The following is a 15,197-nucleotide window of genomic DNA, read 5'->3' as shown; positions in this document are numbered from 1 at the left end:
AGTCTTTGGTAAATCTCTTTATATTAATGACTTACAAGTCAAGTTTTACGTTCATGTCGATTTACGTATTTTCACAAAAGTTATTGACCTTAGGCCTTGCCATTCTCTAATTATGAACTTTTTTAAAAGAGCGTTTTATATTCCTTTAGATAATAAGCAGATTTTTAGTTTGTAACATTATGATGATAACTTACAGATCAATTTACACTTTCCTGTTATTAAAGTTATCTACACCTTATATTGACCTACTTATGCCTGATTTATCACCTCGGACTAAACATTGTCTCAGTCAGTACTCACCCTAAGATGGTTTCACATCCCCGGAGTTTTGAATGTTTTGAACATGAATGTCAGCGCAGGCATATTCTTGCCATACTTAAATTTTTAGTTGAATAAAGTTATACATTCTACTCAATTCTATACAATTTGTCAAGTTCAAACTGAAGGACTGTAAATGATGTTCAATGTTTCTTCAGTAGCTACAACTGAAGCAGTCTATATACAAGTTTTAATGATCCAGCTTAAGATCTTATTTAACGATAATACAGTCAAGAAATTTATATGTAACCAGAATAAAACTCTTTAACACTGTAGGCTTACCAGGAAAATAATCCAAAATTTCGTCAGGATGTTGCTGTTGTTCGGATTAACATCACCGATGTGAATGACAATCCTCCCGTTATGTCCCGGGCTCATTACTATGCCAAAATTCCAGAGAACATGAGAGATACACAGACTGTCATACAACTAGAAGCGACGGACGCTGACGAGGTAAGGCTTAGAACATTACTCTGAATCAAGAATCAAGAAACGAAAATAACCATGTCTGGCTCCGAAATGTTACACTTTCTTTAATTTCTGTGAAATTCATTTGCTCTCACGTTGAAATTGTCAGAACCATAATCTGAATTTTTTTGTCAGTTCTTTATCATGAGAAGTGTTTTCTTTTATGAAAAAGGGATGAGTTTGGCAGGTGAGGCATGTAAAATTTGATGCGAGTTTTCGACCCTTGCAAACAAAACTGGTTTTAAGGTGCTAGAACGCAGAAGAGTTCGACATTGTTAAAAAATTTATAAAGGTAAAACATTTTTTGGACTGTCATGATTTACTTCCTTTTGTAGGGAAATAATGCTAAATTCATATTTGTGTTGGAGAATTGTTCTGATGCCTTTAGAATTGATACTCAGAATGGGACAGTTCATGTAAAAAACAGTAACCTGCTAGATGTGGAAACGAATGATACATTTTCTTGCAAGGTAAGTAACTAACATGGTTACATCATCAGAAAATGTGCGTTTCTCAGTTAATTATACCCCCCCCCCCCCGCAACAAGTTGGGGGGGGGGGTTATACTGGAATCGGGTTGTCCGTCTGTCTGTCCGTCCGTCCGTCTGTAGACGCAATGGTTTCCGGGCTCTAAAGCATTATCTTCTCCACATACCGTCACCATATCATATATATGGACTACCCATGGGATGAAGATGTTCCCTATCGATTTTGGGGTCAAAAGGTCAAAGGTCAAACGCACTGGACATCGAAGTAGCAATATGGTTTCCGGGCTCTAAAGCGTTATCCTTTCCACCTACAGTCACCATATCATACATATGGACTACCCATGGGATGAAGATGTTCCCTATCGATTTTGGGGTCAAAAGGTCAAAGGTCACGCGCTCTGGACATCGAAGTAGCAATATGGTTTCCATTTAAATTCTTTAACGGCTTTTTTCATCGCATGGAGATGCTGTGTTCCTAGATAGTCCATTTCTCCCTACAAACGAGAATACCCAAGGTTTGTCATGCCATTTGTTTTTTACACTCAGAAAAGAGGTAGTTTATACCTATTACCAACACCCTTTGGGAGATTGGGGTAAGCGGGGGGTATTTTTAGTGAGCATTCCTCACAGTACCTCTTGTTTTCATCAGAAACCTGCAGTAGATATGGCTGCATTTATTTCTTCATCAATGGTTGATATTGTGGACAAGGGACATAGACAATCTGCATTGATAGTTGTACTGGGTGATTGGCATGGATGATTGTCCTGTCAGGAAGAGAGACTCAAACCTAAGTTGGGAAAAGGTCTTTTCAACAGAGAAGAACGAGAACATTTCAGGATTTTCAGATGCCCCAGAGACTAAGACATGATTTTTTTCTGTATCTACTATGTAAAGATGTGTATTTCATATTCTCATCACGACTGAACATTTTTTCTTTATTTTACAGGGCATTACTTCAACTTTATGGACTTGGATTTGCTTTAGATTTTGTTGTGAAATGTTCGTTCACAAAGAATATTGCATAAGTTTAGGATAGGGTATAATAGAATCATTCTGTCAGCAATAGTTTGTCTGTATGTCTGCCTATCTTTCTGCTGACATGATTTTGCCCAGGCATTTTAAGAGACTAGTGCATGGATTTCTTTCTGTTTTTTTTTTGTTTTGTTTTTGTTGTTGCCAAAATTTATTACACTTTAAGAAATATTGGGGTCAAAGGAATTTAGTGTATTCTGTAACTCGTATTCAAAGACAACTTTAATGATGTTGTAATTGTCTTTCTAGTTTTCACATATATTTCAAATATGTCCCTACCCGCGGTGGTATTAGTCCAGGTTCTAGTGTTGTATGAAATTAAGGAGTCAAACGTGTTTACATTTTACTTTGGACAGTATTACTGAGATCCTACTTACTTGTTGAGAACATCATACATTTAATTAACAGGTTTATGCGAAGGAAAATGAAACAAAAGAGCTCAGGAGTAATACATCAGATTTGACTATAATGCTGTCTGATGTCAATGACAACAGTCCAAAGTTCGTCAGGAACTACACTTTTAATGTCACAACGAATCCATCGAAAGCTACAGTAATTGGACAGGTACGGTATATCAATAAGAATGTTAAATTTTCAATATGAATATTATTTGCTTTCTCTGGATTCATTCTAAGGTCAAGTAATTTACTAAGAAAATCATTTTAATTACCAACGTCAAGAAGATATGCAAGTTTATTGTAGTTTTTGTTGACAATTACATTTTCTGTAATAACATGGCAATCAGATCAACAAAGGCAAATGTGAAATATCTATTCTTTTTATTTGTATTGATTTTCAGGTGCAAGCAACTGATGATGATATCTGCAAATTAACCAATGGAAAGGTGACCTATAGAATAAGTGGCCAGGAAGAAAGTCTGTTTCGCATCAATGACACAACAGGAAAATTATATCCGTTAAATGACGGACTTTATAGTTGTAACAGATCCAAACTACCCAAAACTGTCGTACTGGATGTGACCGCCTCTGACAATCCGTCAGACACAACGGAAAAACGGTGAGCTCATGATTCCACATTTTTATCAGTTACCCAGGTAGTACCATTTCATTTAACAAGACATATGATCAATTGAATTTGTATCTATACACTAGATTACAAAAAATCCATATAAAATGCAGTTTAAGACAAGAGCTCTGTTAGGCGGGACATATGGCCTCGCAATGAGTATCTACAAGCTCCCACTGTGATCTTGACCTTTTGATTCCAAAATCAATAGAGTTGTTCTACCAAGCCACTGTCTTTGCTCCTCGCGAAAATATTAACAACAGTGAAGGAGAAACCTCAAACTTACTGTGCAACTACATATGCCAGAAGTGGTGTAAATCAAATGTGAATTCTAAACAGTTCTAAAGAACTTTTAGTAAACTTGAAATCACAAAACTTTTCTTATATCAACATCATCAAAACGTATGACTTTTCAACTCTTTACATGACCATTCCTCACGATAAATTAAAGACTAGACTTTTTGACATCATAGACAGTTGCTTCTTCAACAAAAATGGAAAACGGAAATAGCGATCAGTCATCCAAAACATTACTTTGTTAAACACCACTCTGATTCCACGCACAAGTACCCTGAAGTTGAAATAAAAACTATGCTGGAGTTCCTAATTGACATTATCTGCGTGGTCTTTGGTGATCAGGTCTTCCAACAGTCTGTTGGAATCCCCATGGGCACGAATTGTGCTTCTTTGTTAGCTGACCTGTTTTTATATTCCTATGAAGCATAATTTATTCCAAAACTTCTATGTGAGAAGAAAAAATCTCTTGCTGTGGCCTTCATTTCGACATTTAGATATATTGACGATGTATTATCTATTAACAATAATAAATTTCACTCATATGTCGATTCAATATATCTCGGTGAACTCGAAATAAAAGACACCACAGAGTCCACTTCTCCTTCATATTTAGATATTGTATTGAAAGTAGATATCAACGCAAACTAATAACTCAACTTTATGACAAACGGGATGATTTCAACTTCTCCATCGTCAACTTCCCATATTTATGTAGTAATATTCCATTATCACCTTCATATGGTGTTTACATTTCTAAACTGATTCGATACGCAAGAGCTTGTTCTGCGTATGGTCAGTTTTTAAATCCATGGTCGTTATAACGATCTAGTTTGCCAATACAACCTATCATTGGGTCAAACGCTGTCTGACGTGTTTCATGCCCATTGTAATACCGTTCTGGGCACACTGATTTTGACTACGGATAACTGCGTTTACTTGATCAAGATATAGGGCTCACGGCGTGTGTGACCGGTCGACAGGGGATGCTTACTCCTCCTAGGCACCTGATCCCAGCTGTGGAATATCCAGGGGTCCATGTTTGCCCAACTCTCTGTTTTGTATTGTTTATAGGGGTTGTGAGATTGATCACTATTCGTTATCATCGCCTTTTATGTGACCTATGAAATAAATTGAGCAAAAACTATGGCATATCAAGTGTTTCCAAGCGTTTAATATGAAGTCCCATAGTGACCTTGACTACTGACCGTTTGACCCTAACTCAATTAGGTTCTCCTTCAAAGTAACTTGACTTCTGCGGTGATCTAGAGGTAGAGCGTTCGCCCTGCATGCGGTAAGCCGGGGTTCGATCTCGGCCGCGACAGACCTAAGTCGTTAAAACAGGTAAAACAGGTAGTGACAGTTCCATCGCCAAACGCTCGGCATCAGGTGTGAATGTCACAGGTCGTCGGATATGACCTTCAAAATGGATGCCCCATGGGCACCCTAATGAACCCTCACTGCTCAATGGCCGTAAGTGCGGAGCATAGACCCAAATTTGAAGCCCTTCACCGGTCTTGGTGTCGTGTCCATATGACTGAAAAATTCTCGAGAGGGACGTTAAACAATGAATGAATCAATCAAAGCAACATGGGTAGTTTCAAATCGATTGGACATACAATGCGACCTGTAGAGAGTTGACAAAGTCAGTGTTAGACATTCTCACTCACACACGAACACAAGCCCGGTAGCATATCGCAAAATAGACACTACAAACCACATCATGAACATCTAATGAATTATCTAGAGAAAAAAAGCTATTGCATTTGGGTCAAAAGGTCACTATGGTACTTCAATAAAAAAAGATTGTCGACACTCATCCCGAGAGGATATGTCCCATCTTGTAGAGCTTTTGTTTACAATTGGGTTTATGTCACAATAAGTACTATGTAATACGTGGTTTACCATAGGCTACACGTAATACCTGGTTTACAATAGGCTACATGTAATATCTAGTTTACAATAGACTGCATGTAATACCTAGTTAACAATAGGTTACAATAGGCTACATATAACACATACTTTACCATAGATACCATGTAATATCTAGTTTACAATAGACTGCATGTAATACCTAGTTAACAATAGGCTACATATAACACAAATTTTACCATTAATACCATGTAATATCTAGGTTACAATAGGCTACATGTAACACATACTTTACCATAGATACCATGTAATATCTAGTTTACAATAGGCTACATGTAATATCTAGTTTACAATAGGCTACATGTAATATCTAGTTTACAATACGCTACATGTAATATCTAGTTTACAATAGGCTACATGTAATATCTAGTTTACAATAGGCTACATGTAATTCCTAGTTTACAATAGGCTACATATAACACATACTTTACCATTAGTACCATGTAATATCTAGTTTACAATAGGCTACATGTAATATCTAGTTTACAATAGGCTACATGTAATATCTAGTTTACAATAGGCTACATGTAATACCTAATTTACAATAGACTACATGTAATTCCTAGTTTACAATAGGTTACATGTAATACCTAGTTTACAGTAAGCTTCATGTAAATTTTAGATTATGATTTTCATTTACTACCTCGTTTATAATTATCCACATGTAATGCTCAATTTGCTGAAAAGATGAGTCAATAGCATACATATGAAGTTTTACCAAGTCTGCGCTCAATGTTTCATAGACGACAAATGAAAAAATATTCACTGCAAAATATCATGTTTGTGATATGTCATAAATCTAGCGATACATGCATATCATAAATCTAGTGATGTGTCATAAATCATGATAGACAAATTGATTATTACAGATGAGTTGGGTATTTGCACAAAATGCACATCATTTTAAAACAAAGCTTCAATATCAATTTCAAGGGGCGAATTGAACCCTTTTCATGTATGGTCCTTTCCATGATTTCTACAAATTTATCCTATATTTCAGCAGACATTTACCACATTGACAAGTGTGTATTTGATGCCAAACGTCTATAGATATATGGCTGGTGATCATGTGGCACAATTGCCCAAAGACATACATAACATGTTACATATGTCTTTGTTCAATATGACACAAAATAAATTCTACGTTACATATTATTTCAGTTTTTGAAAAGTTTTATCATAAAATGCTGTTCTATTTCATCATCAGGAGTACTACAGTGAGAGTTATAGTCAGTTTAGAGACAAATTTGTGTCCACCAAAACTCTCCTTCCAAGGACATAATTATACAAACGAAACGGTTACGTATCCACCAGAAATCAAGGAAGACCTAGCTGTAGGGTCCATCATTCTTATCTTTAAGGTAAATCCTTACAACTTTTAGCTAACCTGCGAAAACATCAACCTTCACTATTCATCTTTTTAAAAATAAGGTTCAATAACTTTGAACTACTTAACAATCAGGCAGTATTCTACTCGAAGTTTAAGGGATATATTGGAATCACCTTGTCCGTCTTTCATCCGTAGATATAATTTGTGTAGATTTATACCGAGCGAAGCTCGGATGGGCCGAAGGCCCGTCCGCGAAGTAAGGCTCTAAAGGTAACACGTATGTAAAAGAAAAACATGAGAAAATAAGCAAACCAATAGAGATAATCTCTACATACGTTCACTGAAAATTTTGTGATCCATGTGGGCGCCGCCATATTGCTTTGCTAATTAAGTTGCTTCTAGAGTTATTCGTGTTTTAATTTTGAATGCCAAAAATACAAGACTGACTTGTAATTTTTAATTCAAACACCCAGTTTGTTAAATATGAATGGTGTGATTATTACTGTTACAGCTTTTAGCCAATCATCAAATAGATAAACAGTAATACTACTAAATAGATGAACGAGTTCATGAGTTTCTTTAAATAAGAATATACGATATACTTACGGTTACTTTTTTACCATTTTGAATTTATTAGTTAATTTTATTTAGTTTTAACGGCCTTTTTAATTGCAAACGGGATGTATTATTGTTTATAATTGTTAACTTTGAAAGAGATAATAAAAAAGTCGGGGCTAAATGTGACGTCACAATGCACGGTTTACGTCGCCTTGCGTTTCATTTCCCGCGTTAAATAAATAGGCGGATCCTGTAGAACTGTTATCCTCATACATGTATATCCCCCTTTAATATTAAGATGTTACTGGGTGTTTAGCGCAAGGAAAATTTCATAAAAAATATTTTTTTAAATGAATCATAATCTACTGTACTTAACGGAATTATGATTATCACTTGTGATACGCCAATGACCATTTCATGCTTCGCTCGGTCAACGGTCACACCGTATACATATTATCTTTAACACCGATGAACAGATTTGATTAAAACTTTGTGTATTTTTTTTTTTTTTACATGAATAATGAAAGTGTGCAACTTCTATTTTGATTAAAACAATGAACATTCAAGAAAGTTATGGATATTTTCTCCCATTGTCAGGGTATGTGTCATTGTCTAAAGTATAATATTAGTATCTTGAAAACCACGGATTCTTCAGTGAGCCCAAATTCACTATTTCCCACCGTCCAATGTACCTTGTAGGGGAAGTAGTCCCGTTAGGACAGTTCTAGTTGAAGTATCTGCCTGAATTAGGTAAATCCTGATGGCTTATAGCCGATCTGCACGTACACCAAACACCATGATTCCCTTTATTGAAGAAAGTTATGACATATTTCAGCTCACCTGACCTAAAATCAGGCGCTGTATTTCTCCTCATTTAGGTAAATTCTAAAGATTGTTTATTTAAAAAAATCCGTCTAACTGCATGTAACACGAGTCAAGGTAATCCCCTGTCCATGGTAAAGCATGATAGTTGTCATTCTGATTGAAATGTTCTTTCTGTCAATCAGTGAATTCATCTACTCCGTTTATCTGTTGATTCACATTCTTATGGATGTATTATTTCTGGGATAGTCGTTAAAAATAAAAACTTTATGAATATGATTCACAGACCGATTGTTAGGTTTGATGTGATTTTAAAATCGTATTTTAAAATTCAAGTACATGTATAAGGTTTGATGTAGTTTTAAGGTCAAAAGTCAAGGTCTGCATATCAAATATTGCAGAATTTGTTTCCTTTGGATCCTTCCTCGATCAAAAAAGACATGAGTTTGAAGCTTGATAAGTTATGCATTACTGGAGTAAACTAAACAAACTATTGGATACATAAAAACATTTCCCCTCTCCTAGATTTGATGGAAGGTTTGTTTGAATATATATTGTGTTCATGAACTTGGATAACATTGTGGTTTAGGTATGCTGTCATAGAGTAAAACAATTGTTTATTGGCACTAAAGCACCCTAGTCCTAAAGCACCATGTATGTCCACTTTTGCTTCATACTTAGATATTTTATAGAAAGTAGATATCAACGGCAAACTAACAACTCAACTTTTTAACAAATGGAATGACTTCAGCTTTTTCATCGTCAACTTCCTATATTTAAGCAACAATATTCCATTATCACCTGCATATGGTGTTTATATCTCTATACTGATTCGATACGCAAGAGCTTGTTCTGCTTATAGTCCGTCGAAGCAGGCTACTGACAAACAAGTTGATGGTGCAGGGGTTCCAACAGTCTCGTTTAAAGTAAGCATTTCGCAAATTCTATGGTCGTTATAACGATCTAGTTTGCCATTACAACCTATCATTGTGTACAGTGTTGTCTGATGTGTTTCATACCGATTGTTAGGCCGTTCTTGGCACACTGATTTTAACTACAGACAACTCCGTTTACCCGATTGAGATATAGGGCTCACGGCGGGTGTGACCGGTCGACAGTGTTCAGCATTTTTAAATACCTATCCATGTTAGTGTCCAGCATTTTAAAATACCTGTCCTTGTTAGTGTCCAGCATCTTTAAATACCTGTCGATGTTAGTGTCAAGCATCCTTAAATACCTGTCCATGTTAGTGTCCAGCATCCTTAAATACCTGTCCATGTTAGTGTCAAGCATCATTAAATATCTGTCCATGTCCATGTTAGTGTCAAGCATCCTTAAATACTTGTCCATGTTAGTGTCAAGCATCCTTAAATACTTGTCCATGTTAGTGTCAAGCATCCTTAAATACCTGTCCATGTTAGTGTCAAGCATCCTTAAATACCTGTCCATGTTAGTGTCAAGCATCCTTGAATACCTGTCCATGTTAGTGTCAAGCATCATTAAATATCTGTCCATGTCCATGTTAGTGTCAAGCATCCTTAAATACTTGTCCATGTTAGTGTCAAGCATCCTTAAATACCTGTCCATGTTAGTGTCAAGCATCCTTAAATACCTGTCCATGTTAGTGTCAAGCATCCTTAAATACCTGTCCATTTTAGTGTCCAGCATCCTTAAATACCTGGTCAATGTTAGTGTCAAGCATCCTTAAATACCTGTCCATGTTAGTGTCCAGCATCCTTAAATACCTGTCCATGTTAGTGTCCAGTATCCTTAAATATCTGTCCATGTTAGTGTCAAGCATCCTTAAATACCTGTCCATGTTAGTGTCAAGCATCCTTAAATACCTGTCCATTTTAGTGTCCAGCATCCTTAAATACCTGGTCCATGTTAGTCTCAAGCATCCTTAAATACTTGTCCATGTTAGTGTCAAGCATCCTTAAATACTTGTCCATGTTAGTGTCAAGCATCCTTAAATACTTGTCCATTTTAGTGTCCAGCATCCTTAAATACCTGGTCCATGTTAGTGTCAAGCATCCTTAAATACCTGGTCCATGTTAGTGTCCAGCATCCTTAAATACCTGGTCCATGTTAGTGTCAAGCATCCTTAAATACCTGTCCATGTTAGTGTCAAGCATCCTTAAATACCTGGTCCATGTTAGTGTCAAGCATCCTTAAATACCTGTCGATGTTAGTGTCAAGCATCCTTAAATACCTGTCCATGTTAGTGTCAAGCATCCTTAAATACCTGTCCATGTTAGTGTCAAGCATCCTTAAATACCTGTCCATGTTAGTGTCAAGCATCCTTAAATACCTGTCCATGTTAGTGTCAAGCATCCTTAAATACCTGTCCATGTTAGTGTCCAGTATCCTTAAATACCTGTCCTTGTTTTTGTTCAGGTTCTGGATGTGGATCCTATTGACCCTTCACTATATTTGATTGACGGCAATGGAATTTTTGAACTAAACTCGACCAGGTAATTATCAAAAAGAATTAACAGTTACCTTAACCCATTTATGCATGGTAAATTCAGTCTGTTTTAGATTTTGATAGTATTTTATCATGTGTAGATTTTGATAATATTTTGTACTGATTTCTATAGATTTTGATAGTATTTTATTGTATGATAGATTTTGATAATATTTTGTACTGATTTCTAGAGATTTTGATAGTATTTTATTATGCGATATATTTTGATAATATTTTGTACTGATTTCTAGAGATTTTGATAGTATTTATACCCGTACTTTCTAAAGAAAGTTCGGGTATATTGTTTTTATCCCGGTCCGTCCGTCCGTCCGTCTGTCCCGGTTGTTGTCACTAAAACTGTGTCCACATTTACAGCGCAATCCAAATGATATTCTAGGAGCTGAATAGCAAAGTCCTGTAGATGTGCAATAAGGTTTCAGAATGTTCATATTGGCCCCAGGGGGCAAATAGGGCCTGAAAAATGACATTTTCTAACATAAAGCTTGTCACTTAAACTCCATCTACATCTGTAGGAGCAGTCACATGATATTCTAGGAGCTGAATAGTAATGTCCTGTAGATGTGCAATAAGGTTTCGGAATTTTCATATTGGCCCCAGGGGGCAAATAAGGGCCGAAAAAGGACGTTTTCTATCACAAAGCTTGTCACTTAAACTCCATCTACATCTTTAGGAATAGTCACATGATATTTAGGGAGCTGAATAGTAATGTCCTGTAGATGTGCAATAAGGTTTTGGAATTTTCATATCGGCCCTAGGGGGTAAATAGGGGCTGAAAAATGACGTTTTCTATCACAAAGCTTGTCACTTTAACTCCATCTACATCTTTAGGAATAGTCACATAATATTCAAGGAGCTGAATAGTAATGTCCTGTAGATGTGCAATAAAGTTTCGGAATTTTCATATTGGCCCCAGGGGGCAAATAGGGGCCGAAAAATGACGTTTTCTATCATAAAGCTCCATCTACATCTTTAGGAGTAGTCACATGATATTCTAGGATTGTTGACCTTGAATGACCTTGAAAGTGGGTCAAGGTCAAAGGTCAAGATCACTTTCTCCTCCACAAAGTCTTAGGTGGTTGACCTTTAAAAATGGGGTCAAGGTCAAAAGTCAAGGTCACTCTTCAAGATGTGGGTCTCCACAAGCGACGCAACATTGAGTATGTACGTCATTCCAAAGGAAGTCTATATCCCCTTCCTTCACGGGATTCAGCATGATAGCTGTCTGCACCAAGTACTTGCGAGACACAGATAGATGACAGACACTCTACGCATAACTTAGAAAACAGTCTCCATGGGAAAGCCCTGTCAATGTCAGGGAGGACTGCATAAACCAACCAAGTGCCAATTTACATATCTGCCCAATGTTCAACAGTAGGACACTGGTACTGATCTTTAAGTAATACACAAAACTGACACTCTACACAAACTGATAACAGCCCCCCCCCCCCCCAAAGAAAATTAAAACAAATACACATACACGATACACAGAAATAGTTAAACATGTACATTTCACCTTCTGTAATATTGTAAACCAATAAATGAATAAAAAATAATTCAAAAAAAAAAAGAAGAAAAAAGAAATGATAAATCAAATAAATGAACAAGCCAGACTTGCCTGATCAGGAATGATGCAATATCCTCGTTTCAGACTCTATACTCAGGAAACAATTTCTTTGTGCCTTTGCTCAGCCTCTCAAATCCAAGTGAACTCACTGAAATGACATCCACGTCCACACATGTACACAAATCATCCAACGAGGAAATGCGCAGCTTCCCCTCCTGTCGTCCGTTTACTGCATCCTCAAAAGTGAAAGTAGAAATCCCCGCCAACCAACTTTCTCACATGTCACTGTTTCGGATCCTATAAAAAGCCACTTTATCAATGTACAATGATCACCATCATGCATTCAAACACAAATAAACATCATTGATATCATTCAAACTCCATTATTTCTTCTCTTTATATCATCTAGTATTTAACCCTGGTCACATTACCTTCGTAAATATTTTGCTCACAAAAATGTCAGCTGGGTCAAATGATCATAGATATATTTAGAGAGGGGAAAAGTGGAATATGACGATGTCTGATCATCAACTTTTATCACATTTGTTTGAGAATGTAATTCACTAAAAATTAAACTTGTCGTAAAAATTACACACTGAAGTAACTACGACGAGTTGCAGAAAACCTGGATTTTCGAGTTACTGCCGGATTCTATCTCTTGAGTTGTGAAGTATATCTTGTACAGAAGCTGATGTAGGAATTTATGAAGTGGATCGGGGGATGGGATCCAGCACTTGATCGTTTAGATACTTTTCACAACGTCTATCCGCTATCTATTTCTGATATCGCAAAGAAATGAGAGAGAGAGAGAGAGAGAGAGAGAGAGAGAGAGAGAGAGAGAGGGGAGAGAGAGAGAGAGAGAGAGAGAGAGAGAGAGAGAGAGAGAGAGAGGGGAGAGAGAGAGAGAGAGAGAGAGAGAGAGAGAGAGAGAGAGGTTACTCCCAGTAGGCTGGGGGCGGCCTAGGCCTCCAGAAGCTGTAGGGTAAATGGTGCAACTCCTGCATTCTGTCCTGCATTCTGAACATTTCCTGGCACTTCCTTTTCACTTTCAAATTGTCTACTTCTTAAACAAAAATTTTTAAGTTACATATATACAAATGTACTTTTTAAGAATTCTTTTTAAAAGTGATACTTGCATCTGACGAAAATATCGTAAATATATTATCAGTGTGTTGTCTTATTTATCCTAGAGTTGAATGATAATTATAATAGTGTTGATAAATTTGAATGAAGCAATTAGTAGTACATATACATGTAAGTATCTACCGTTCATATCATTTGGACTCAAAGTCTCGTTAAAATTGAATATTTCTTAAACTTTTTGGTTCTCCAAAGGGGGGGGGGGAGTCCAGACGCCCTGGACCCCCCCCCCCCCCCTTCTGGATCCGCCCATGTCTTATGTGTTGTTTCTGCTAGGAACTTTCATTTGCGATTACAGTCACTTGCCCTTTAAAACCATCCCAATGCGAAGTAATATGAGCCCTGTCGGTTTTATTGACAACGCAATTTCTTTCTTTTGAAATGGGAAAGAAGTTCGAGTTATTGACTCCCCCCTCCTCTCTCTCTCTCTCTCTCTCTCTCTCTCTCTCTCTCTCTCTCTGGTTGGCAGTCGAAACGGTATGTAGTGAAAATGTAAGTTTAAACGATGAATTCAGTCATGTTTTGAAGATTTGGTATATCGAGGTTTGGCTTTAAGTACGTACTTTGTTTTAATAGCGTTAGGCCTAGTTGTCAAATTACTGAGTCAACTTCTTCATCCCCTTTTGGAACTGAGAATGCAATGACGTAGTCAAATCACACTGTGGCTTCTTTACTAGTTAAACATTATAGGATTCAGCGATATAAAAAAAAAGGGGGGGGGGGTCCAGGAATCCAAAATTAGGAAGGAAAAAAATGAATCGATAAAACTAAATATACGTGTATCACCCAGTGCTAGTTAATATTTTATTCAACTTGTACATTAAAAATAATTGCCTACAAATATTAGCAGTATCATATTTATAAAAAAAAACAACAACAACAAAAAAACACAAAAAAAACAAAACTACAAAGATGTCCCACAGAAAGGGGGGGGGGTGTGCCAATCCCCGGATTCCCCTCTGGATCCGCCATTTGGACAGAGAGTACATTTAAAGGCAAACACTTACGTGCGGGTATTACTGTCTCATGACAGCATCTAGTTTATTATGCGATAGATTATGATATTATTTTGTACTGATTTCTACAGATTTTAATAGTATTTTGGTCTGTTTTCTACAAGGACTTTTGATAGTTTTTTTTTGGACTGGTTTTTTCTGCAGTCAGTATTTTAAAAATAGTATTTTGGACTGATCTGTGCAAAAGCTTTTGATAGTAATTGGATTTCAGCAATGCACGCTTTATGTTTATAAACAAAATCTGTCTTCTTGTTCATTTTTCAGTTACAAGAGGACTGTTGTATGAGGCTAATCTGTGTTACGGGTCCTGTCTTTATCTTGCAGGGCCTTTATCATATCTTTATCTTGGGATGCGAGTGTAAAACACCATGTCGGTTTCTATTACAGAAATATTTACATCGTGCAAGCTCTAGAAGTTTAATTTTCATATACCGGTCGCATATATTATCAAAAATTGGTCTTGCGACTAAATCATAATGACATAAACGTTTGTTACAGTGAACAGGGAGTTATTATACTGAAGAAAAGGCTTGACAGAGAACTTCAGGACAAACACAGCTTTACAGTGCGTGCTGATGATACGGAACATGTGAGTGTTTAACATAGTCTTACTTTGTCTGATATTCCTATTGACCTATATTTTGTCAATAATAATTCATTGTTAATAAAAATAAAAATTACTTACTTACTTACTTATTGTTCAATTCAATATTTATACATT

The 15,197-nt window shown here is 36.5% G+C and overlaps 1 protein-coding gene across 1 annotated transcript in view; it reads left to right on the top strand.

Moving 5' to 3' along the window:
* Positions 1-15,197, top strand: part of LOC125670462 (protocadherin Fat 4-like) — a 249,559-nt gene that overhangs the window by 58,668 nt on the left and 175,694 nt on the right. The window contains exons 13-19 of the mRNA XM_056161239.1: positions 595-771; positions 1,122-1,256; positions 2,715-2,870; positions 3,106-3,323; positions 6,766-6,919; positions 10,666-10,742; positions 14,975-15,065. Of these exons, the coding sequence (XP_056017214.1) occupies positions 595-771; positions 1,122-1,256; positions 2,715-2,870; positions 3,106-3,323; positions 6,766-6,919; positions 10,666-10,742; positions 14,975-15,065 (1,008 nt within the window). The remainder of the gene's footprint in view (positions 1-594; positions 772-1,121; positions 1,257-2,714; positions 2,871-3,105; positions 3,324-6,765; positions 6,920-10,665; positions 10,743-14,974; positions 15,066-15,197) is intronic.

The sequence above is a fragment of the Ostrea edulis genome, chromosome 4 (assembly GCF_947568905.1).
Source record: "Ostrea edulis chromosome 4, xbOstEdul1.1, whole genome shotgun sequence".
Taxonomy (NCBI): domain Eukaryota; kingdom Metazoa; phylum Mollusca; class Bivalvia; order Ostreida; family Ostreidae; genus Ostrea; species Ostrea edulis.
Note: the sequence above shows the minus strand (reverse complement) of the source record. Positions and strands in the feature narration are given on the sequence as shown.